We start from the raw sequence: 26,148 nt of genomic DNA, 5'->3' as shown, positions 1-26,148 counted from the left end.
CAGAATGTCAAGTATTAAAGCTCAGTCCAAAATTAATTGTTTCCCTTTCCAATTCCACCCACATATTATACCACAAGCTCATGAAAAAAAACTACAGCATCACTACAAAGACCTGAATTCAGCAGCCTGCACACATACCAGAGTATAATACAGAGAGGAAAGCATGAATTAACAAGTACTAGAAGAGTGTCAGAGATTAAGAAAGAAATGAAGGCGCTGGCAGGGAGATGTCAGAATTCTTCAGCTTTGAAAAGGTGAATATTCTCCTCTTGTGTTATAATATAAACAGTAATCCCCGGCTGGAGTAAGTCACCTTTGGTTTTATGAGGTATTGAAGTACAGACCCTTGCTGAATTTAACTTCTCCAAGAGGCAAATAAGAAAGAGGACTGTTGAAAGAATAGGCCAGAATCAAGGACATGGATCTGACTCAACAAAAAAGACCTAAAATGGAGCCACAAGCATTTCCTATTTATACCCAGAGGATTCTGATCAAGGTTTGACCTTTGCTTACCAGTGTCACCAATGCCTACCTCTAGCACACACAAAAGCTGAAATCAGACAGTTGTGAGAACACAGTATCTCTCAATTCCTCATCATTTTCTGAGGTAGCTTGGCAAACTTGGCTTGCTGGTAAGACACAGTCACCACTGAAAAAAATATAAGTTCTCTAAAAAGCTTAGGAACATTTGACAAGGAGGAACAGAGACAACTGCATTCAGTGGTGAAGCAGCAGTAAATCAAAATCACTGTGTTTAGCTCGAAAGTACTGATAAGAGTTGGAAAGAACACTGCAGCTGTTAAAAGAGAATATGCAGAGAAATCAAGATTTCCAGTTTGGCCTATGCCCCAAGATCTCCATCAGTACAGAGCAATCAAAACACAAAATTTCTTCTTTGCTGCCTTCTGCAGAGACATGCCCTCAATTTCTGGTCACCTAATACTAAAATAGTTTATGATTGTGGTAGCAGGCATGTGAGGAAGAATCTTGTATGCTAAGCATGTCTGGGGGGAAAAAGGGAGCATAAAAAAAATCATCAAGGCTGTTTTGCCAGGCCATGCAAAAGAGGGTATTTCTTCTTTAAAAAAAAAAAAAAAAATTAAAGAAAGGAAACATTCAAGTGAATCCCCTTCCTGTTGATGGACTGCCAAAAAAACCACTTAACTGCTGGTGTCTCCTCAGCTTTTACTTTCTAACCTATCTTAGCTGTTTTATTAATTGGGATTTCCTCAGTTTCTAATGTACCTGCTTGCAAATCCTTAACCTATCAACAAAGAGACAAATGCAGTTAAGCAACACATGAATGTGCATCAAACACTCAAACAGCACTTGGCATTCATTTGACTTTGTTCCCTCCCTCGCACTTCCCCTGCATCCAGGATAGGACTGAATACTTGCATCACAAAGAAGCAGCCACAGTGGGTGGAAATGGCAAATATCAAACAAGAGCAAGTTTAACTGGGTCACCTTCCAGAACTCCAGCTAAAAAACCCAAACCCCAAACAAATTAAATAAAATAAACTCAAAACATACAGAAAATCAAATGAGATAAGAACAGTTGAACAAAGCTGAAAACAAGAATCACGCAGACAGATCCTAGACAGGCTCTGAATAGTTGACATTGGCTTAGCCACCACAGCTGGCTGCTACCAGACACTGCAAAACAAAGCTCAAGGTTTAAGCTGTGCAATCACAGCTACACATCTTCACCACACAAGTGCTTTGAGTAGTCTCATGGCTCTTTTAAAGGTTTATACTGTAAACAGTCATTTTTACTGTAAAGGATGCTTAGGCAAGAGGCAAACCCTTGCCCTTCTCACACTGTGCCCCCATTTCTAACCCTGCCCTGACCACTGTCACTGCTTTTCTACCATGCCCAGCTAAAGTTCTTGAATGCTTACTAGTCTTATCTGAAGAGCACTTTGTACAACAGTTTCGATGCCATTAAACGGTAGTTTGCTGCAAACTGCTCAAGGAAGGCAGTAAAAAGTCTGTTTAAGAATCAGACAGTGGAAAAGGCATCACAACAGAGGCAGCAACAAAAGGCTTCAGGAATGCAGGTGCACGAAGAAAGGCTCAGGACTCAGTTCGGGAGTTCTCCCCATCAGCTGTAGCACTTGCGTGAATTCTCTGTTTTTCCAGCATATGGTAATGAGAAATGAAGAGATTATCTGGCTGCCTCTGTGGCACTCATCTTGCCAAGAAAATCCCCACCCTATAAGAGAAGTTCTTGCTAACATGATCAAGATGTGCATACTTTCAGTGCAATAAACAGAACCAAGTTCCTTCTTGATCAGAGAAATGTTTCACAGGCTAGTCCTCAATTTCTCCTCGACTAAGAGTTTTAAAAAAATAATTAATTAAAAAGCAGATGAATGAAATATCCCTAATTATACTCTTCAGCAGAAAATTACATCTTCTTGTTTTTTTTAAGGATTAAGGTGGAAAAATCAATGTTCATAGATTCTTCTTTTCTATGAAGAAAACTGAGGTTTTTCAGTATTTTTTTTCAGAGTTTTTTTGGTGAAAGTGATATTCTCTCTTCATGCACCAATGCACCAATTTCCTTCCCTTCCTCAGATGTTCTAGATGTCAAAGCCCACCAGCACTTGAGCTGAAGTTCGCCCAAGGCTCTTCACACCCACTTTGTCAAATATTCAGGACTGAGAAAGAAAAGCATTTATAATTCACAGCATGAGACTTCATATCCAGACAAGATATCATCTGTCAGTTGCACAGACCTGACTACCTTTCAAAAAAACCCGAAACTAATCTTTCCAAGGCTGCAAAAGGGAAGTCATTTTATGCAGAGATAAAGGTTCTGTAAGGTAAAGTAATTTGTCCAATATCACACGCTGGGTAGAGACCACAGAAGACCACTCAGGAAAACCAGTTCTCTTGGCAAGTCTGGCAGTACAGATTGTGCTTCCCAGGGAATGCTTGGAGAAGAGAATCATTTTACCTTTTTAAAACAAAACAACCCCCTGAACATATTTTCCTGGCCCAGACCTATTTCTGTTGACACTCTGCTGCTGACAAGATGCAAGTATTTGAAAACAAAATAAAAAGGAAGATCTTTCCTGTAGGAAATTCCAAACTTAAAGCTCTGACATAGTACACTAATCTACTAATCTGTACTGCTGTTTTCCTTCACAGTTCTCACTTTCGAAGCAGTCACAGGAGTACCAGCATGGACAAGCCATTTCCAAGCCATGTCATCTAAACTAATTAAGGGGTAGGGATCAATGGGGAAAACCCTTCCCAAGTCAACTGCTTCTACTATCGTCACAAGCGAGGGAGGCTGCAGCAGTGATGAGATGCTAGAATGGGTAAGCTCTGTTTATCTCCTATGATGGTGCATGACTGTTTTTAAGATCTGTAAGAGACTTCGAAAACACGTGCCCTGTACTGCTCAAAAGCTGCAGAGGGGAAAAAAATCCCCAAGCCCGAATTTAACACCGTTATTCAATATATTCTTTAATTCTAGCTCTTCTCAGCACACTTGTACCAAACTTCTGGGAATCTATTCCCAATCCTGGTTTTAGCCTGTACTTGTTCAATTTGGCATCACAAGAAAAAAAAAAAAAGCTGTCTCCAGATGAGCTGCAGTACAAAAAAATCAGTTTCTCTCTATGCCAAAATTGCACTAAACTACATCCTAGAAGTACAACCTGCTTTTAATAGAAATTTTACAAAACGATTTCTCTTTTTGCTTTCAAATGTGCCAGTAGCTCTCTGAAACTTACTTTAAGTTTTCTGTCCTTTCCAAGCGAACAGATACAAATTTCAACTTGGGACAGTTAAAAGAGTTTATTTAAAAAGCATCTCAACCACCAACCTAATTCTCTGGGAAATTTAGCCAGAGGCTCACAACAGAATTAACAATAGTATAAAAGCAGGGGGTTTGCAATACTTGTAATTGGGAGAGGAGCTCTGCCAGCGAGATCACCACCCCTGTTGCTTCTCCACCTCTCAAAAAAGCCAGGAGTTATGCACTTCTTTTGTTACAGCTAGGATCAAAAATAAAACCCCATAGCACACAATCTCACTGTCTGTTAAATTATGCATGTGTTGAGCACTCAGAAATCCCATGACTATATGTGGAAGCGCAGAGGTGCAAGGAACATTGACACCAAGCAGGGCCAGCCTATCCACCATCCCCCTATATTTCAATCATAGCCACCTAAAGGATATGTTCATACCCAGGAAAAAAAAACCTATGAAGACCCTGATATTAAAGAAACAGCAGCATAAAAATAAGAATCCAGAAAGCAGATCAAGTGGTGACACCAACTAAATTAGTGACAAATATCTGAAAGGTATAAAAAAAATTCACAAAGCAAGGACACAGGAATAACTGAATTATTCTGACAGCCCTTTGACAGGTATAAATAAGTTCTAGCCTCTGACTGAAGGGAGAAAAAAAGCTTTCACACTCCATCAAACAAGCCTAAGAAATATGTATTTAAAGAAACTGCCACTAAACCATCTCAGTGTATGTAGTAGAAAATAGCATGTGCTTCACTTTACAGCTAGATTTCAAGAAGTAGGTGTTCAGTAGGAGCTCGGTGGGAAAAAAGAAGCAACCATATAAGGCAACAAAACCAGAATAAAAAGAATATGTTTTGGTGAGTTGGACAGACATGTGTTCTTACCACACAAGGTTTGGCAACTTTCAAATTAGGGGAACCTCAGATTACCCTTTGAGTCAGGAAGTAACACACAAAGCAAGGTTCATCATGTTCAAGTCAAAAAGATGAAATTTCTTTATAATTACCTGTCTGCTTTCAAAAGCAGGTTAGATGGCAGTTCAAGGAGCTGGTTGTGTTGCACATCCAGGACCTCCACTTGCGTTCGCTCGAGCCGATCTGGTAGCCTTCCTAACATGTTATGTCCTGCCAGCAGCTTACGCAAGCTACTGTTGTAAAACAACCTTAAGAGAAACAAAAAACACCAATAATGAGAAAAATATAAACTGAAGAGTTTCTTTGATAATTTAGATATGGTAGCACAGTTCATTACAAGAAAGTGATTCAGCCAACTGATTATGATTAGGAGACATGGTATTAATTACGCACAGATCCAAAAATGCCTTCCCACTCTCCACCAACTTCTTGAAAAGGTTGTTCAGAGACAGGGAAGGAGATCTGCAGATGATTCAGGAGTGCAAGTAGTGACAAAGGGTTATTTTACTGCACTGTATAAAACACGAATATAGATGCACGACCATGAAGGAGGTAATTGCTAATATAGGCTGCAGAAATCTACACATGTGGGATCCCCCTAGCTAATGGAAGAACTTTAGAAGTGGGGGTAAAATCACCAGTCACCCCACAGGCTTCATAGTGCTCTACTCATCATGTGCTGACTCATAATCCAACGCAATTCCTCACCCCCACAATTTTTCTTTTCTGTTAATACCAGAATAACATAAAGCCTCCTTTCCAGTTCTACGGCAAATGAAATTTATCTAATCGGCTTTACTTTCTTGAGCTTTTACAAGCAATAGATGACCTCAAGTCCCATCCCCCCTGCTCCATTTCTTGTGGGTCTAGGGAAGAAAGGGAGGGGAGAAGAGGGCAATGTAAAGAGAAAAATAGCTGTTCTGATCAAACAGTATAGCTAAAATTTGCAGTATAAACAATGTAATAAGGAGTTTAAAATCTGCACCTAAACACATAAAAAATGGAGCAACTCTTGATTTTGAACAGAAACCACTTTCAGCAAATTAAGAAAAAAAAGATTATTCTTCATCTGCCACCTGTTTTATATGCCTGCTACTTTATTTAATCCGGCGAGCCCATGCAACACGCTGACCTGCTTCAAACAAATACTCTCAAATTACTCAGCATTAAAGTAAAAATCTTCTTCCCTCTGTCACAATGACCCAAATACACACAAGGAACCTCCCTGCCCCTTCCCTACAATACATCAGGTCACTGGATTATTGTGCCAAAATAATCAATCAAGTATGCAGAGTATTTCCCCCTTGACAGATACAGTCATACTCTGTATCTGCATGCCAGTGTTAACAGTTATCTCAGCTGGCCGGCCTGTCTGTGTTATGACCACGGATACAAGTCAACACCCAGCTGTATCATTCCAGAAGGCTCAACACAGGGTGAAAAACCTTACCACAGCGAAAGCCTACCTATTATGTTTTTGTCATTTAATCATTTTTGCTTCACTCTATTTTTACCTGAAAATCTCTCTCAGTTATGGATTTGCATTTCTATTCTATTTCCTCTCCTAATAAAGACTGGTCAACAGTACCGTCAGCACCAAACATTGCAGGGGAAAGCAGAATTGGTTGACAAAAAAAAACAACTATCACTTTGGGGTTTTTTTCTGATGGGTGAGGGGAGTGCCATTTTAAAATTTTTTAAAAGTTCAAATCATGGCAAAAAATTCAATGTTTCACTTTTCCATATTTCAGAAGAACTGAGTAAGTCTTGGGTGTTTTTTTGAGTTTATTGTGTTTTGGGGTTTTTTTTTTGTTTGTTTGTTTGTTTTATTTGCTTTCTCTTATTTTTTAGCTTACACAAGCACCAAAGCAACTGGGCTGCCTGAAAAGAGGTTGAACATCAGCATTTAACTAAACAAGCTCCTTATGAGCCTGGGACTTCCTGTTCTTAAACTGGGCGTGGAACCAGGATGCCAGGACTGCTCTTCCATATAGGCACTTTCCCACTTGCCCAATTCCCTCTGGAAGTTTTGGTGGAATCAATAAGTTCTAAGGACATCATTCAGCATCAGCATCTTCTGAGAAAACGTGGTTTGGTGCAAGCATTCAACCAATTCCTTTAGTACACAACTCTTCAAGAGTACACAGTGTTGACTACAAATAGACCTTCCTAAAAATTCAGACAAAAAGGAACAAAAATACATATAGACATCTATTCACTGGTGGCAACAAGGTCAATATGGCAACTCTTATTTCCTTTCTCTTTGAGGAATCTTTGGCAACATCAATTTTATGCATTTGTCCCGCATAGCTAAGACTAAGTACCCTCTTTGTTCTTTTTCAGTACTTTTAAAGCTGAAATGGTTGTATTATGGTCCAAAAGACATTGTTCCCATTTTCTTTAATTGAGACAAACATCAGTACAGAATCCTCTATCTCAACTGCTTCAACTCTTTGTCTTTAAGGATTATTTTTCTGTTTCAAGAGGCAAACACACAGCATCAACTGTAGTTTGTTTATATTAGGTGCAACCTTCACCCTTCCAGGAAACTGCTGGTTGCTCAAGGCTTGAACATTTTTGTTTAAGAATTGCAAGTAGCCTCCTAGGAGAGCCCTGCTCACTCACTTCACAGGTTTTCAGGGTGTTATCCTATGTAGAAAGAAAAGCACACAGCAATGCACATAAACACACTTACTGAGCACTTGTATTTACTTGATACTTAGGTGTGCAAACTACTGTTGAGCCATCCGTATTTGAGTCCAGACCCAAATCTCCCTAAAGTCTGACAGATTTTCAAAGCCTGTCTTTTGAATGGAACAGGGCCTTAAAACTGAACTGACTTATTAGGAGCTAAGCTATCTAGACACATACTACAAAGAAGAGCTTTCAAAGATAAGCTCTTTCCTGGGGTTAATGATAAGATGGCAGGAGAGACAAGTGGGATGTTGACTGTACCTAATTTCAGCTAATCATTAATCTCCCAGAGATATCCGGTATGCCTTGATAGGCCTGGCTGTTATGAAGTGCAAATGAAAGACAAATGAACTTTTGCACCCCCACCTTCTAAGTAGGCATGGTTTCACTTTGTGTGAAAAAACAGACAGATTAATAGTCTGCATGTTAGCCTGTTCGTTTGCTCAGCAAATCTCCTCATATCTTCTTCTGCCCACATTTCTGAAATCTATTTTCTCCTCATTTCTGACACTAAAATTGCCAAGTGTACACTGCATTACACATTCATCTGACCCACAGAAAACTATTCTTCTTGGTTTCTGATGCTCTTCTGTGCTGTACAGTCCTTAAGGAAAATATTTAATAGCTCATGACATACTAGCTGCCTACCATCTTCAGTGGCTTTGCATATCCCGATGTACTTTCATCCCTTGTGCCTAGCTAGTATGTTCTCCCTCTTTCACAACTTTTCTTTTGAAGTGCATGAACACTCAAGAATGACAGCTCTCTTCCAGTGAAGGCAGGAATTTAAAAATTCTCAACACCACACCTGACCATTATACTCCCCTGGAACAGGTCTCTCTAGAAAAAAAATTAGTAAGACCCATTCATTATTTAAACCGAACTCCTATTTTGCTTCCTGTTCACTTCTTCTCTATCATTTGTATTTATCAATTTTAAGTTTAGACTCCTGGAAAAGAGATCATCTTTGCAGTGAAGGCAACTGCTCTACTCACAGGAGTTTACTTGCTTGATATGGCTTCAACTTCCCTAAACCCTTTTTCACTCAAACATGGCTGTGAACTGGAGTCTCGAGGCATCACTGAAACTAAGTTACAAGTTCTGGACCTCTAAACTGTCGTGAAAAGCTACAGCTGTAAATATTTAATATTCGATATTAAAAATGAAGGGCTTTTCTGCCTGAACAGCCACATGAACAGCTTCAAAACTTCCACTTGAAGTTCAAAGGCACTACTTTCTCTGCATGAAAGTAAAAGAAGAAAGGCTGGGTGGAAGCTTGAGGCATGACGACACCCCACAAGGTAAAAATAAAACCAAACAAAAGATAAAACAGCTCTGACAGTCAGAGGAACAAGCTAAACACTGAATCAGCAATTATTTCTGAATTGCTTATCCTGTTCCACATTGTGGAAGACTTACCGGGCAGGCAGCTCACGTATCTGATTGTGGCCAACATCCAACACTTCCAGTTTCCTGCTGTCACACACCCACTCAGGCAGGTTTTCCAGGTGATTTCTATGAATAAAGAACACAAAGAGGTGTAACTAAATGATAATCGAGATGTAAAGGCTATTAAGTATAGAGCCTCAACGGAGATACAGATACCTGCAGGAAACAAATCTGCTACATAGCATGTTTCCTATGACATTGTATCATCCCTCCTTCCCTGCAGTCAAGTCCTGAGTGAGAGGGGCAAGAAAACTAACAGCATTATTATCTCCCTACATGTGCAGTCACTAAGAAAATGGAAAAAACTGCTTCCAAATTATCATGGAAGCATTAAGAGTATCAGAGTATCAAAAATGAAGTCTCTCCATGGAGAAGAAAATTTCTAAGATATTCACACCCTACACAGTCAAAACACACCTCTTTGATCTCTCATAAATTTAATCCCCAAATCCATTCTACCATTCTTTAGCTACCTCACTGAGAAGAGCAAATTTTTTTGTGTATTTTTAAAGCCAACTGTTTTGCTCTTCTTGCATTTATCTTCACAGAAACTAACCCTTCTGAAAATTAAGGTCCTGGGGGCAAGTTTTTCCAAATATTGCACTGAAAACACACAGATAGGTAACCTGGGGCACTCCTGTATCCTGCCTTATAAAGACAAAAATTAGCAGATACATGGAGGAGATTGTGTGCATATGCCTTCACATAACCACTATTTCAGTCAGCATACACAGAAGCAAAACTGGGCATCAAATAATAGTCAGGCGCCCTCAGACCTGAAGTTCAGGACAAGGAGGCTTACAAAGCATGAACATAAATCAATCATGTATCCTTTAGTTTATTCCTGCAATAGTCTTTAACTAAAATATGCAACAGCAAGCCAATTTCTCTTCTCTGATAGCTTCCTTTCTATTCTCAAGCAGATTTCCCAAATTCCAAGCAAGCCAAAAAGCTAAAGACACTACTCATTTAGTTACAACATCATCACCTGAAGAAGAAAAAGAGGTTTGTGATCAAAATCATGCATTCTATACCAACTTCACTTACAAACGTAAATGGAGAATGCAGCTTTACAAAGATCGCTTTTCAACAGATTACTTATTTAGTCACACCACTGTGTTACATTTAGGTGCACAATGTGGGTAACTCAGGGTTGACAAAACTTTGAAGTTGATGGCCACTAGCCCAGGTTAACTCACTAATTGTTATGATCATCCGCAATAGTTCGAGTGTTTTAAGTAGGTTTTTTAATGAATGAGATTATCACTTCAAATGTAGATGAGTAATTTCTTAAATAAGACAGCCATTAAGCACACGTATAAATGTTTTCCTGATTCAGTCCTGAAATTGTAAAACAAACTAAAACACCCCCTTTTCCATTTCTTCCCTTATCCCACCTTCCTCATTAATATGAAATTTACGTATTCCTTCAAATGGCAACTGCAGACATCTCTGTAGCAGCCAGGGCTACGATGAGCTGCAGGAGCTGCCAAACTGATGAGTAAACTATCAAACCATCACCTACGCTGGGCTTACGATGCAGACATATCCAGAAAGTAACTCCTGCACATGTCTCAGATTGGTGTACGTTTGAATCATCGTCTTATAACTCTGTAAGACAGGAAATCTTTAAATCATGGAAACTCTTTTGCTCTAACTATAAAGGCACATTTTGCCTTTGGCAGTAAAAAAAAAAAAAAAAAAGGGAGAATCTATAAAGGGAAGAACTGACCAGTAGAAAATGAGCCCATGCTCTATGCTCTAACTCTGAAAATCAGTCTTTTCATATCCCAAGGTCCAATTCCTGCTGCCACTCCCACCCAGTAAGATACCAATGAATGTCATTGTTCCATAAGAGTCTTTGATGTATATTTCACGCATCCAAGAAAAAACATAGTCTTACCTAGAAATATCCATATAAGCCAGGCAATTAGGAACTGGATACACATCAAGGTGAACAAGTTCTAGGGGAAAAAATACATATAATAACAAAAGCAGTGATAAAGACTTGCACCTAAATGACTGTTCCATAAGAATTACTTTAAGAGCTAAAACCGAGACATTTCAGAGCAAGTCAATAGTCTAAAAAATTTCTGAAGATCTGGACCCCTGTGAACCCAGTTCTGTTTCTTTATTGCACTAGTACATTGTTCTTGCTATGATAGAAACTGTATAACTGATCAGAGAGGAGAAACTGTAGGATTTTAAAAGTTTAACGGCAAATTCTCATTTTTCCATTTTTGTCACAGAGTTGTAACTTCACCTCTGCTGCCCTCTGCCCGGAAGAGTCAGTCACAAACCTGCTCTACTTTTTTTCACTGGTCACTAGTGGTACAGACATGGGAAGGAAAACTCCCCACTCTGGAACAGCAAGTTATAGGATACCACAGAATCCTCTAGGTCATGGCAAGATCCAGAGTATTTTTCAACACATTACATGAGCCTTGGCATGCCTGTGGAGTTCCCAGCTGCAGGCAGCCTTACAGACCTTTCATAGCACCTTGACTACTGCTAGCAATGTTACTACTGAAGCAATCAGAATACAGTTCATAACCTAAGGTTTTCAGGTAGCTAATAATTAGTATTAAGGTTAAGAAAAAAGGCCAGACATTTATTTAAGCCTACAGAAAAATGCACTAAAATGAAACTGTACCCAGTATCACAGTTTCTTTGGAAAATGAGACTAAAACAAGGTGGTTGAGAGTGCAAAGAGAGGATAACCAGGAGAAACAGGAAGACCAAATAGGCAGTTCATTGTAAGATATGGGTTGACTTGGATTCTCAGCCCACATTGAGCAGCACATGTTCAGATTATGTTAACTTTTCTTAGCTACAAAGATCCTGGCATGAATACCTAATGAAGGCATAGGCTTGGATATCACTAAGATGACAGCCTTTTAAAGGCAGTTCAGACTGTTCATCAAATTCATAGCTCTCTGAGTTTGCATTTTCTTTATTCCATACTGAACTACTCCAAACAATAAAAATGGTGGTGCAAACTGAGTATTTTAAGTAATAACAGTTTCCAGAGATAGATCAAACAGATGCGATAAATGAAACACAAGAGTTATTCACCTGGCATTATTTTTATTATCAAATACAAATGAAGTTACTCATGGATTTTGTAGCTTTCTGCCCAGAGTAGGGAGCAAGAAGTAGTAGCAAAAAATATATATTGTTTTGGTTTGTCTCACAAATGGCCACTTGTTCAAACTTTCTCAATGCAGGGAGAAGCAGTTAATTTCTTATTGGCCTTAGTAAAGCAACACATTAATAAACCAAAACAAATGACACACTGAAGTACCCTCCCTACTGACACAGAGAAGAATTTCAGCCCAAATTGTAAGGTTTTCACAGTTTTCAATTCTCAAAATCAGAAGCCCAGCATTATTTGAAAGTCACTTTTGAAGCCCAGAATTGCCAGTAGCATGACACAGTACATGTGAAACCCTTTTATCCAGGGTAATGTCAAGAGTGTCCTGATTATGTGCACTGCACTCCACAAGCATCCCAGGGAGAACCAGGTATGAAAACAGAAGTCAGATGACAACACCACAGCTGCCCTGAAAACGCACTCACCATTCGAGGAAGCATACAGTGCTTTGAGAAAATATCCACTGATTTTGAGGGTTACCAGTTGATTCCTTTCACAGTGTAATACTTCAACGTTGTTAAAAACTGTTGCATCCAGCTCCCCAAGTCTGTTGTCTCTCAGATCTAGTTGGGTCACATGATGCAGAAAATCTACTTCATCAGCCTCCAATCTCCTAATTGAATTCAATCTTGCAGACAAAAAAAAAAGATTAACTGTAGTTATGTGGCAGGTTCCTGCTGACAAACCAATGCTCACTCTAAAATAAATCAGTTGCACTGGATTAAACTAGCATACCTTCAGGTTCTGATCAAGGTTGATTTTTAATATTTTCCCCCTTGTTATGGTATTCGAAAACAGGATGGATCCACTCTGTTGCTTTATCCACCATGACAAAGGAATGATGACACCAGGCTCCTTTCTAAAGCACTTTGAAAACTACTTATGAAAAGCTCTGCAAGAAGCTAAGCATTATTGTTACTGTGTCTATAAAAATAAAAGATGACCTGGTTGTTATTTGTTATTCCAAGCCCAATAGCTTGGAAAAGAACAAAACCTCTACAGTTCCTGCTGCTCTGTCATGAGCATGTGCTGGAAAAGCCTCCACATATTGGAGACTCTTGCCTTAATGAAAGGCCAAATTGAGATTTATGAATTCCCATACATTTGCTTCTCGCCTCTCCACATTTCACAGCGAGCAAAGTCCGAGACCTAAAAATGGGTGTTGAATGAAAACAAAGCAAAAACCCAAGACAAGTGGGTCTGTCAGATAAAGAGAACAGATTTTAATCACATCTTTACTGCAGTGCATTGACACTGCCAATACTCAGCAATTTACACCTGAATGAGATTACCTACAACCCAACAACGTTTGAGACTGCAGAGCACTCCAAAGAGTTCAAATTCCCAGCTCTGAACAGAACACTGAAATCAGTATACTAACTTCCATTTGTCCACTAAGCCAGTTGAGGACAAGCCGAGCAAGGATAAGGATAAATATCTACAGTTCTGCTGTTGCTCTTGCTTTTGAAGAGTTGCTCTCTGTGTAACAGTTGTACTTCCAGAGTAGCTTCATCTTTCAGATAGAAGTTTTTTGGGTCAGGGACTATCATCTATATTATATTAACACTGCAGCAACAAGAACTGCAGGAATCACCAGTGTTCCAGGTTCTGTTTTGTTTGATCTTTTGGTGCAAACATTATTTCCCCCAAAACTCATCCTCCTACCTTCTGACCCCCCTAAATGCTTCCACTGCCTCAGAGAAGAGTGCTAAGTCACGGCAAGTGCTTCAAGTTACGTAACACCACCAGAAACATGGTTCAGTGAACTAACACAAGAGATTCATACCCAGGGGCTATTCTGACAGCCAAGGAGAAGCCATTTCAACATCAATAATTCAGGTTTACTTATTCTTCCCCTTTTCCTAATACCTACCTTAGATCCACATGTTTAATATGAGGCATCCTTTTCAACACCTGTAGGTTCAGGGTATCCATGCAGTTTCCTGACATACAAAGCTTATCCATGGCAGTGAGCTTCTCCAGAACCCCCGGAATGTCAGTGAACTCATTGAAGGACAGACTCACATAGCTGAGCTGATGCATATGCTCCAATTCATCAGGAAGGGACTGGAGAAAGTTGCCATCCAGCAAAAATGTCTGCAAGCTATTAGAAGTGGGGGAGGGGAAGGGAGAGTGAAGAAAGCGAGTAACCTGTTAAATCACATTTCCTTCCTAAGAACACACAAATCTGCTGCAGTTACAGTGACATACAATATAAAAAAGGGCAGCAGAAAGAAAAACGTTAAAGAAAAACGCTTTAACATCCGCTACGGAAGATATCCACCAAATAATTAAAAGCTTTGGCAACTATGAAATGTAGGCTGTGTTAGACAGTTGTATCTTCAAACACCCCCAGAACTGCAACTTGTATCACAGCTGAAGCACATAAGCAATGAAGTTTAAAGATTTTCTTCACCATGAAAGTGACCCTTGTGTCAAATGCTGAGGACTGGAAGAGCTTCGAAGCACAAAGCGTGCTTTCCCTACATCCACAACTGCTTCCATATGGATCTACAAGCCAGTCTGCTGTGAGAAAACCCAGTAAGTTTAAACTGTTTCTCATAGCAAGAGTATGTAGAGTCATGAAACTGCTTGTTGCTTTTATTATCAGGCTGTGTATGTTAGGTTTTAAGAGAGTACTTGCTTGTGCATCTCGCCTACAACTGCTGGAATGCTTCTGAGGGCATTGCAGGACACGTTGAGTTCAGTCAGAGTTGGGATACTGCAGACTGCCAGTGGGAAGTCTCCTAAATTATTATTGGAAAGGTTAAGGCTCTTCAACTTTGTGAATCTAAAATGAGATAAGAAAAAATAAAAGGAAACAAGTAAGTAGTTGCCTTGCAATAATTACTACAAGGCAAGTTTGGTTATATAAATGCAAATCACATGAATTTTTAGCTTATATGCTTAGAATAACCAGGGAAACTACTAGACACTCAAGTTCAACACCCCTTGTAAGAAGTGTTCTTACTCACATCAAGCTGGCATAGAGAAACAGGCCCTCCTGAACAACACTAAATATATTTTCCAGCGAGTGTAACAAAGAACAAAACCCTCGTTGTTCTTATGATATTTGCCACTTCTGTGGCATCTCACCCTGTACTAAAGCATTGCTGTTTTTCTGAACACAATTTTCGCTAGTAAAACTACCATTGTGACACAGGCTACAAGGTGCAGGAAATTCTCAGCCTATTTGAACACTAAATTTTTGTAGTGCTGCTCAGGTCCAGTCAAGTTTGCCTTTCAAACAAAAGTTCTCATTAGAATAGACTGGTTTGAATACAACTGGGAAATGTGCTGAATTAAAACAGAATTTAGCAAAGCTTCTCTAGTGACAGAGGCAAATTCTTATGCTCTTGATTAAGTGCAATGTCAAAGCTTGCACAGGTGTCAAAATTCTGTCCTTGACATGCCACAGAACTCTTAAAAGCCCCTTGGTTTATCACATCAGCCAACAAAGCAACTTGCATGTGTTTGCCTTATTAAAAATGACCAAAACCATTTGAACAAAAATCCCAAGAAGGGGACAATCCAATTAGCCAGCCTGCGTGTTCAGCAACATTATTATGGTTGCCTGACAACCACTGGGAGGTATGCCTAAAGGCAAGTAAAAGGATGAATGAAAAGATCTGTGTTAGATTCTCATGGACGGGAGGAAGTTTCTTTTCTGGCACAGTTTATACCAGGACATTTTATTTGGACTTAATTTTCCCTTCATTAAGGCTCAAGTCCTTTATTTGCATGAGCAGGCTTTTATATAACTTGGCAATGGAAGCAAAACTGCACCTATGAGTGCTGCTATTCCACATGAAAGTCATCTCCAACAGCATGTGCCTGTGCATCCATAGCCTCTGCATCACCCTAGCACATTCTTACCTCAGAGAACTTTGTCCTCCAACCAGAAAACATACACAGAAAATGCATCAAGTATGAAAAGGTTGAAGAGTTTTAACAACAAAGACTTAAAAATCCCTAGTAGCTACTGCAATCAACTTGCACACACCTTTAGTATTGTCTAAATCAAACTCATGTCACTGACCAAAACTCAGTGTGAAAATGTAACCAGCACCTTCCTATCATATTTCAATGAGGGTTGTTGAGCCCCAAAGACAGGTTGTGAACACACATAACATTTACACGTTTGCAGCAAGCAAGGGAATGCTGTACTCTCTATTGGTATTTTGGCAGAAGAAAAAAAAAAAAGGAAATATCATTGCCAGAGTTATCACAGACTTTGAACACCCTGTGCCATGCTGGAGGTAGAAGAAGTTTGGAACAGAGATGGAGGCTTAAGTAAATCTTGCAATCAAATTAGTGCTGCAGGGGAAAAAATGCTACTGTGCAGAAACAATGACTAATCTATCTCTAAAGGGAGAACTGTAAACTAAAAAGGAGGCTAGGGTAAGCTAGATGATATTAGTAAGGGTTGCTAGCCAGAAAAAAAAAAAGAAGTATGTTTTAAATACCGCACCTTCACGTTCCTCTATTTTGAGAGAAGGGGCCTAAAAAATCTTAATCCTAGAACTGAAACACACAATCCCACATTTATCTTGAAGACAACTGTAGATTTAGGCCACAGATATACTGCACTGAAATTTAGGGTGTTTCTACAGTGAAACAGCTGTCTCACATCTTCCTCAAAGTTAACTGCAAATACAAACAAGAGTGCTCCAAGTAGTGGACTCTGAGGCCTTTAGAATTATTTCTTTTCCAGTATTTAGGTAAGTACAAAAATAGTAGTAAAGACTAAGGGCATATTAAGTCAAAATAATTAAGCTGCTGGAGAAACATCAAAATGTAACCTTTCAAATTTTCAAGTCAACCACGAAAAAAGATTGAACTCATTTAACAATCACACCGAGGCTACAGCCTTTACCTGTGCCACTCTGTAGTCTCAAAAGGATAGTCTCAGGGATTTTGTACACTTAACAATCTAGTAGAAGACTTCAAATACAATCTTGAGATAAAATTACAGAAGATCAGAATAATAGAGGAAAGAGGACTGGGGCAGTGGGTGGCAAAGGAAGCTAAGAAATACAATGACTAACAGCAATGCAGTGTTCAGTTTCAAGTTTTTCTGCACACATTCTTGTTTAACTGTCTTAGGTCAAAGCCAGAGGCAGGGGGAATCTCCCCCTCCCCAGCGTATCTGTATTACATCTCTACTACCCTAATGTATGCTGTAATGTGTGCTTATTAATGGTCTTCTGTGAGTAATCTAATTACTAAGGACACAAATGGAACTGGTTAACAGTTCCTTGCAATGTGTAAGAGAAGATGAGTGAGTACATCCAGTATTGGATAACCCATACAAAAGCTGAACAATGCACACAGAAGCATACATCAAAAAATCCACAAATTAAAGTTCATTGTTAAACCACATTTAAGAAATGCTGAAAGACAGACACCACAAGTTAAGAGATTAATATAAGACATCTGTCCGGAAAGAGATATTTTCTTCCTTTGTTATAAACACATTCATTTACAAAATGCTAAAGCCGCATTTCTTCTCATGGAGCAGTGTCGAGTACAGAACATTACTGAGTCAAACTAGCAAGCATTTGCTCAAAGTTAAGATTAAAGTCTACCTCTCATCTTTGGCCACTCGCTTCCAACTATCCACATCGCAAACGGGCTGGTGCACCTCCATTACGGAGGACTGCCATGCTGCACATTTAAGATGCTGAATTGTTTATAGCGCTTCTTATATCTACACAGGTTTACAGTCAGTCACGCCAGTATCACTTGTAGCATCAATATAAATAAGGTAGGAGATAAGTATTCTACAGGCAAGTTTTCTGTTGCTGCTGAGTTTGCAAAGTGTCAGGATTCAAACAGATTTTACAGAGCAACACCTTTACTGTTTTCTCACATCCAAATCTTTACTCCTATCAGAAGCAGGGACATGCATCAGTGCTGCCCACGTGGCATTGCTAGAAAGAAGAAAGAGCACAAAATTGCTTGTTTGAGGCATGACAGTATAATAGCCTCATATCAAGTTCACACACATACTTTCCTTCCTCTTTTCCCTTCTTCCCTGATTCCACACTTGTTATTTATTTATATTTTAAAAAAGTCAACCTGGAGAACAACATCTCTCCAGGCACTATGCTCAGTTAGCTTACTAAGCTGTCTATTATAATGACCAAAATATAATCACTCATTTCTCTGAGCAAAAATAGCCCTACTTTAGGATGGAGCAAAATGTTGACATGTCAAAGCTTGGGTTTAAACATGCAATATGACTGAACACTAATTGCCGTAATTGAGCCAAAAATTGCCCACTTACTTAATCTCAAAGCTGCCACATCAGGAGTGGCTTTAGTTTGACATACGCAAAATGAAGAGAGGGAATAACAAGAGAAGTTTGTATCGCAGCAAAGCAATGAACTGAATGACGTGCTAATTTCAAATTCAGATCTACCCAATGTGAACAGCAGAGGAATTTCCATTACACAGTACAGCACTTGTGTTCCACTATGTTTGGAGTGAGGGGAATAGTATATTCAAACTGGTCATACCCCATCACTGAAATGCAGCCATAATAGACTCATCTGACAAAACTGGTCTTGCTGTACTCTTACCAAAAACAATTAAAAAGTGGTATTTTACTACACCTAAAAGAGAAGATATGGTTTCATAAAGGACAGTCTGATGAAAACAATCACTTCTCCAATGTTATCTCCAGTACCTGGGCTGTTTCATGACTATGCTGTGGTTACATTTTAAAGCAGCAACACAAGCATCCCTCAGCTTCAGCACCATTTCTGAACAGAGCGACAGCATTTACCTAGCAGTGCTGTAACAAGTTTTGGAACTGACCTACCATTTGCCACCTTCTTGAACACCCGCTACTTTGGCCACTAACTTAATCACGAAGAGTTTCCATAAAAACCTGACACACCAATTTCCTCCTTGGAAATAAAAGGTGCAATTTACTCCCTTTTTGCAGTTGCGTCTGATTCCTCATCCATGGCCTTACTGCCTAAGGGAGCAGCTAGCCTAATGCCAGAAATACTGTCTTAGCATTTCCCTTCCCAAAAGGTGTCATTGTAAAAGCCTTAAATTAGTAAGACAATTAAAATGAACTATTCCAGCCCTCTTGCCCTGCTAAACTTGTCGTGGTAGCTGAATAGAGGTTGACTGTTTCTGCACCAACTAGGGAGGTTCACCTGAACGTTTGCAGGTGAAGGCTTTGCCTAACTACGGTCAACAGCAGCCATCCCCACCTTCGGCACAGAAAAGTCCTCGACAGATAATATGAAGAGGAGGAAGGAGGAGTTCTGCTGTTTACCACTCCATTTCTCTGGACAGGACTCCAGTTCATCCAGACATGAAGTGGCTCACATCACACCACACAAAAACACACGGAGTAAAGTCCATCTCAGGAAAGAGGGTCACTTAGTTTGAGGACAAAGATTGATTCTGGTCAACTCAGAAGAAACTTGAACAAATTTACCCATTAATTATCAGTTTCTCAAGTAGCTGAATGAATAAATGAAAACAGTTTCTCTCATTTTTTATTTTCTTCTTCCTTTCTTAAACTCTATGGGGGAAAAAGCAAAAGAGAGGAAAAAGCAGACTGACAGTTATAATTCTGGTATCTTCACTACCCTTTATGCTAACACACCCAATCATATCATTGTGATATTCCTCCCATCTACTTGCACATAAAACTATTAAAGATAAAACAATTCTTGCATACCGACTTGAGTCTATCTACCAAAATTAATTGGTAGATTGTGTTAAAAAAAAAAAAAAAAAAAAGGAAAAGAGACTGCACTACACAAAAAGGAATAATCTTATACCTAGGCAGATATTTTTCAAAATATAATCACAGCCAAATTCAGACTATCTCCAAACGTAATACGACAATAAAGCTTTTATTATATTATGTAGTTGGTAAAAGTACCATAAAGATAAGAAAACAAAATATATGGGTTTTTAGCGGAAATAATCTGAGCCTACACTCTACTCTGCAGTTCTCAACTTCTGTGCATACCTAGCACACACTGCTTCATACGGGGGGAAAGACTGTCCTCAGAGGAAGGACAAAATTCCTAGGTAAAAAAGTGAAAATATATTCTCATTCTCTACACTGGAGATTTATAACTGAAATGCAAAAGCTTTAGTTAGGGGTGGGCTTCCAAACTGAAACATATTTAAATACATGAGAAGAAAACCCTTACTTTGGAAGCCATATCAGAAAGCAGTAGACAAATAAAATTAGACTGATACACAATAAATGGATTCCATAAATATGTTCACTACTTGTTGAAATATTATTTGGAAGAGATACTGCTGCACTTAGCCTTATGGTTCCATTAAAGTAAATCAAATTAATAAGTATAATTTCTGCTTTTAGACTACACTATTTTTAAAAATGTTATTTTATAGCATATATCTTACTGCCATTTATTTTTCTCATGCTGCTATTAAGTTCACTGTTCCAATTTAAAAATAAAAATAAAAAATTCAATGTGTTTCCGATGTTAAACCAATTTTGTAGTCTTACCCACTTAATGATTTGTAGACTTAATTTTACAATTGAATTTTTCTTTAATCAAATGTCACTGATTTTTCTGGGTGTTCACATGAGGGCACCTTTCTTGAAATCAGAAAGATACACAGGAGTTAAGTAGAACACAGTCAAGAAGAACTGAAAAGAAAGGTTTTCTCTAACAAAACCAGACTCTTCTGTCAATATCTTTACAAGCTGAATAAAACATAAGCAGTGAAGTTACATAAACAACAAATTCCAAGTGCCATCTTTAGTATTATAAATATATAAAAAAATATTCCAAAGATACAGAGATGAGAAAATAAGTGTAGCATCAGAATATAGCAAACACTGGATGGGGATTGTTACTAGTAGACCTCTGTTTGTTATTAGCAGACCTAGGTTGCCAATAACATGCCAACTTCTCCTTCTTGCCCTACTGCTTAGATGGCTATGCTTCAGTATTTGACTTGAGTGAAAGGTGAGAAGGTAGTATAAACGTAGGCTCCAAGACTAACGGAGTGTGAGAGAAAGCTCCCAACATCTTCCTGCACCATGAAGCATGCAATGGCACTCCATTCTTTGCATGCTTCACACACATTAGCCGGGTTCATTTAAATAACATCTGAATAGTAAAAAAAAAACCCAAACAAACCAAAACAACAAATAAACAACAAAAGACAGTAAACAAACAAACACATCCACACCCAACCCAACAAAAAAAACTTAAAAAAAAAAAAAAAAAAAGAAAGCTCAAATCTTTCCCAGTGCATCTAGGGAGAAGACGTATATTTGACATGTCATTAATCCATCCGATTTTCTTCACTAACCTCAGGTTCATAAAATAAAAGCAATAATCACAAGGAGTAGCTTCATTGCACTTTGAGGCCAATCAAGTGGCAGGTTGGAGACTTTCTTCCCTGCTCCTCAATCTCTAGGGACAAGCTAAGATCAACTTCTAGCAACCCTGCCTGCTCGGTTCATACTAGTTAGGTCGCTAATAGTGGTTCCCCCTCGCTGTCCAAGCGTTCTTGGAACAAAGATTATATTTTCAATCACCTACATACTACACAGTGGGTTTGTAAGGAGGGCTCAGCTTGAGGATGCCTGAAATCCCGGGTTTTCAGACAAAATAGGCTATCCTACAGCTGAAGTTGAAACGGATTTCAGAAACACTTGCGTTGGTAATTCAGAGTCCTGTGGCCTTCTCATAACCTACAGATGCAACTTCAAATTACTGTCACTAGACCCAAAGAGTTTCAGCTGAGATGCCAGAGAAGGCAGCTCACGTCTAAAGAGGCTCTGGGAGAGAAAAGCTACCAGCCGATCTTAGGGTAAAAATCCATATAATCACTGTTAACGATTAACAACCACAATCAGAATAACAACTCATTCTTTAGATAAAACTGGCAAGCACAATTTTATTTATTGTTAAAACAACTTTCTGCCTTATTATATCCCCCTTTTCTTCTTTTTCTTTTAAATCTGCAGCAGTCGTACATTAAAAAACCATGTATCGACAACTTACTTTTCAATATTAACAAGCAAACAGTGTTATTGATGCCAACCACTTTTGCAAGAGCACTGACTAAAACAATTATGTATAAATATAAAGCACGCTCAGCCTGGTGAAGCAGAGCAGCAGCAAATAAAGACTATGGTTTATTCATTTGCTTCAAACCTAGAGCAACAGTACTCTGCAAAATTAGCAAGTCTGCAAGCCTGAACTCTTGTTAGCATTTCAACTGGGGAATCTCCTCTCTTCTTCAAAAGAGACATCCTTTCCTATAATTTTAAAAAAAGGTTTTGTGAGGGAGAACAAGTACCAACATTTGCTGCTTTTTTCAGCACAGATGCATTTTCAGATAGTTTATTTGTATACATCGTATGAAATATGTATTCCCTGATAAGCAGGAGAAAAATAGAGGTAGCTGTATATACCTTTCAACATTCAGACAGTTCAGTTATGCAACTTCACAGCTGCAGAGCATCTACAGCAACAAAATGGGTTTGAGTGCACAGTAAAGCAAGTCGAAGTGGAGCTACCGCGAACAAAGTGCATCTACACCTCTGCACACCTTCACATACCATGTATTTCACAGGACTAAACACTTTATTCAGAAATGCAATAAATTATATTATTTTAAGAAATGAAAGAAGTAACTGCATAAACAGAAATAAAATTATTTTTTTCTGCAATACATTACTGACAGTACCCACCAAGTCAATGCATATGTCAGCATCTCATTACTATGACTCAGCTGCTTGCAAACCTACTCAGTGCATTGCTGAAAAGTTGGTATTTTCTTGTGTCTTTGACATACTTGTTTTAAAATTCAGCCTTCATGAGCATTCATTAAATTACCACCTAGAGTAATTTATTAGAAGGAACTAGCACCAAGAGCTGCTTAGCAAGACAAATTTTCCTAGACTGCTTTGATAACCAGATTTTAATTGAACATTGTACCAGGAAGGGTAGGTATATAAATGCCAATCAATCATAGAACATGCTGAGTTGGAAAGGATCCACAAGAATCATCAAGTCCAACCCTTAGCCCTGCACAGGACCATTCCCAACAGTCATACTATGTGCCTGAGAGAATCATCCAAATGCTTCTTGAACTCTGGTAGGCTTGGTGCTGTGATCACTTCCCTGGGGAGCCTGTTCCAGTGCCCAAACACCCTCTGGGTGAAGAACCTTTTATTAATATTCTACCTAAACCTCCCCTGATACAACTTCGGGCCATTCCCTTGGGTCCTGTCACTGGTCACCACAGAGAAGAGATCAGTGCCCGACCCTTCTCTTCCCTCTTGCAAGGAAGTTGCAGACTACAATGCATTTATTCACAACATGTGAGCACACGGTTATTTTCGAGCCTTAAATACCTTTACATTTATTCACTGGTGCTGTGCCCTGTATGCAGCTGCAATTTAGCAAATGAGAATTTGGTATAAAAGCCAACAGCACCAAATCAGAACAGCAGAGATTTTGTACTTGCTTTGCAATGGTTTGAAACAACATGAGTTAGCAAAAAAAGACTTTTTGTTTATTCAGTGAAGTTTTACCTTATGTAACACCTAAAACATCTGAAAATGTTTTTATGAAATTGAATTAAAAAGAAAAAAAAAGTCAGACAAAACTTGTGTTCACAGGAATGACTGAGCTTCTCTTCACTTCACACATGTTCTGATACTGGGATTTACTAGTAATTTCAAAAAGACACGGTGCTCCCCTCTTGCTCTATATCTGTGTGCTTATTCACTGCAGAAAAGCAGTCTTACAGTAGCAGTCGAGCTGGCTCAAAGATTTTTTGGCAACACAAATAAAACTAAAGTTTTCCCACTCTAAGGAAAAGCCAGTACTGTGTTTCTTAGGGCAGGAAGAAAAACTGCTTGGGAGTACATTCCAGGGCCAGGCTCATGCTTTTGCTGCTGTTGGGAGGCAAAAGACAACTGATGGGGCACTGCTTTTCCTAAACCTCAGCAGGGGTTTCCACTCAACCCTTTCCACTGGCACAGTAATGGGAACAGTGGCAGCAGCTTCCAGCTAGTCACTGTCTGGGTGATGCCACCTGTGCTGCATGAAGATAAGGTTGGAGGACATCAGCAGCGGCAAAGGAAAGGTCAGCACCAAGGGGCAGGAGTTCCTGAGGCACTGATTCTGATCCACCAAAACAGTGCCATGTAACCTCACTAACAATTTACTTTTTTTCTCCAGGAATTCCCAGACCTTCCTCGTGCCTTCTTGACAAGCTCAAAGCAATGGAGGCAGAGAAGCCTATTACTCGCTGGCGGAATAGGACCAGCTCACAGAAGAATCGCAGCTCAAAATCAGTTCTGCACCACCTCAGGTATATGCCACTTCTCCAGATTTTCCTCATGCAGAATCTCAGAAAAGAGGAGAGTTTTATTTAGTCACCTGGGCTCCTTCACTCTTATATGTTCAGGCTCATGTTAGTGAGAAAAATTTTAACAGTTTATTAAGTTGTGTTCCTACAACTGCAGTACCAAGAGAACATTGAACAGAGAATGAATATTGCCCATCACAATACTTATCAATGCTTTCTAATCCCAAAGAGAACTAGCTGTAGGTACATGGACAAAATATAATCAAATATCTCCTCTACGCTTCCTGATATTTAAAAAGAAAAAATTATAAAAAGTCATTAAAATATAAGGCATTTGATGCTTCTCCACGTTCACCGCCTAACGTATGCTAAAATTGCACTTGCTATCTGGAGACCTATACTGACATTCACAGAACATTTAATTCAGTCAGTATTCCTCTCCAGACTGTGTTCATAAGCTCTTGGAATCACTGCCTGCTTTGTTTGTGGAGCAGACTTGCTGGGTTCATTCATCTTCCATTATGCCAATTTTTTTGTTTTCCTAGAACAAAATTGGAATTATATAAAAATACAACAGCCCACATAATCCATCTTGTATTTTTAAGTTGTTTTTCAAAGAGGAAGGGATTTAGAAATGTGGTTTAAAACATTTTGTTTGAACAGGACCATCCACAAATGTAATCCTGAGGTACTCTGCAATTCAGTTACCACTGAAATTAAAATCACAGCTTTCTATTCAGTATGGAAAACATTCATCTTTCTGAATACAGAAAGCCTGCTGATTCCACAGAACACATACATTAAATCATTCAGATCACCACTCATGCTGGTGTCTACCCATTTGTTACATCTTGGATGAGCTGCAGTGGAAAGAACAACTGGAAGGAGAGAGTTACTAAGAAAAAAGAACTAGGGTTGAGCAAAGTAGAAAGAGGACAGAAACCAGGTTGAATGTATGAAATCAGGGCTTTCTTTGCTTGAGGGATAATAAAAAACTTCTTCACTTAGTCACACACAGTACTGATCCTACCTAGAATGGGCAGCCTTTGATGGGCAGCTCACCAACTCATATTCACTCACATGAGTCAAAGGCTGAAGAACTACAGGCTGGCCTCAGCAGATAAAACCACAGTCTGAAAACTGCATTTTGGATTAAAAACATCCTCCTATTTACAAGAAAAACATTAAGTTTCTTATGAAAGCGAGTCTGTTTCTAACACACAAAGTTAACCAATTTCTGAAGCATTACAGTCAGGCCAATGTTCCACAAGAGGAGGTAGTGATTTTTAGGAAAGTTCCTGCAGATCATAGCTCCAAGGACAGATGAAGACCAGTAGAACCACTTACCTTTGTAATTCACTAAGCGCTCTACTTGTGGATGGGCTGGGGTTTAGCCTCAGGAAGTTCTGTTTTAAATTGAGATGAGTGAGGTCTTGGCTATAAAACAGGTTGGCAGGCAGGTGCTCCAGGCTGCAGCATGAAAGATCCACTGAGCTTATGCGTTGTGATGCAACCTGGAAGTCAATTACAACACCAATATGTTAATACTGTAAAATAAAACAAGAAGATTTCCCTCACCCCTACCAGCACAAGACAAACTGTTTTTTAAGCACAGCAGAAGTCAGTGTCAGCATACATAGCTGATCTAACACAGTGCACATAATCGCTGCAAGTTATGCCATGATCACTCGCTCGGCCTCAGTGCAATAAACCAGATCCACAGACGGCTAGCAGGGGAAGAAGCACAAAGCCTTGTCAAACTGTAATAAGTGAAATGGATTCATTTTCATCAGTGAAGTCATGCGATACTTTACAATC

The 26,148-nt window shown here is 39.1% G+C and overlaps 1 protein-coding gene across 2 annotated transcripts in view; it reads right to left on the bottom strand.

Moving 5' to 3' along the window:
• Positions 1 to 26,148, bottom strand: part of PHLPP1 (PH domain and leucine rich repeat protein phosphatase 1) — a 132,659-nt gene that overhangs the window by 20,546 nt on the left and 85,965 nt on the right. For both annotated transcript variants that reach the window (XM_027657466.1, XM_027657467.1), the window contains exons 4-10: positions 25,678 to 25,844; positions 14,627 to 14,773; positions 13,856 to 14,086; positions 12,408 to 12,610; positions 10,732 to 10,792; positions 8,799 to 8,894; positions 4,778 to 4,933 (exon numbers count right to left, since the gene is read on the bottom strand). In XM_027657466.1, coding sequence (XP_027513267.1) covers positions 4,778 to 4,933; positions 8,799 to 8,894; positions 10,732 to 10,792; positions 12,408 to 12,610; positions 13,856 to 14,086; positions 14,627 to 14,773; positions 25,678 to 25,844 — 1,061 coding nt within the window. The remainder of the gene's footprint in view (positions 1 to 4,777; positions 4,934 to 8,798; positions 8,895 to 10,731; positions 10,793 to 12,407; positions 12,611 to 13,855; positions 14,087 to 14,626; positions 14,774 to 25,677; positions 25,845 to 26,148) is intronic.

This window comes from Corapipo altera, unplaced genomic scaffold, assembly GCF_003945725.1.
Source record: "Corapipo altera isolate COAL_440 unplaced genomic scaffold, ASM394572v1 66, whole genome shotgun sequence".
Lineage (NCBI taxonomy): Eukaryota > Metazoa > Chordata > Aves > Passeriformes > Pipridae > Corapipo > Corapipo altera.
The sequence above is the reverse complement of the archived record's forward strand: the minus strand, read 5'-3'. Positions and strand labels throughout refer to the sequence as shown.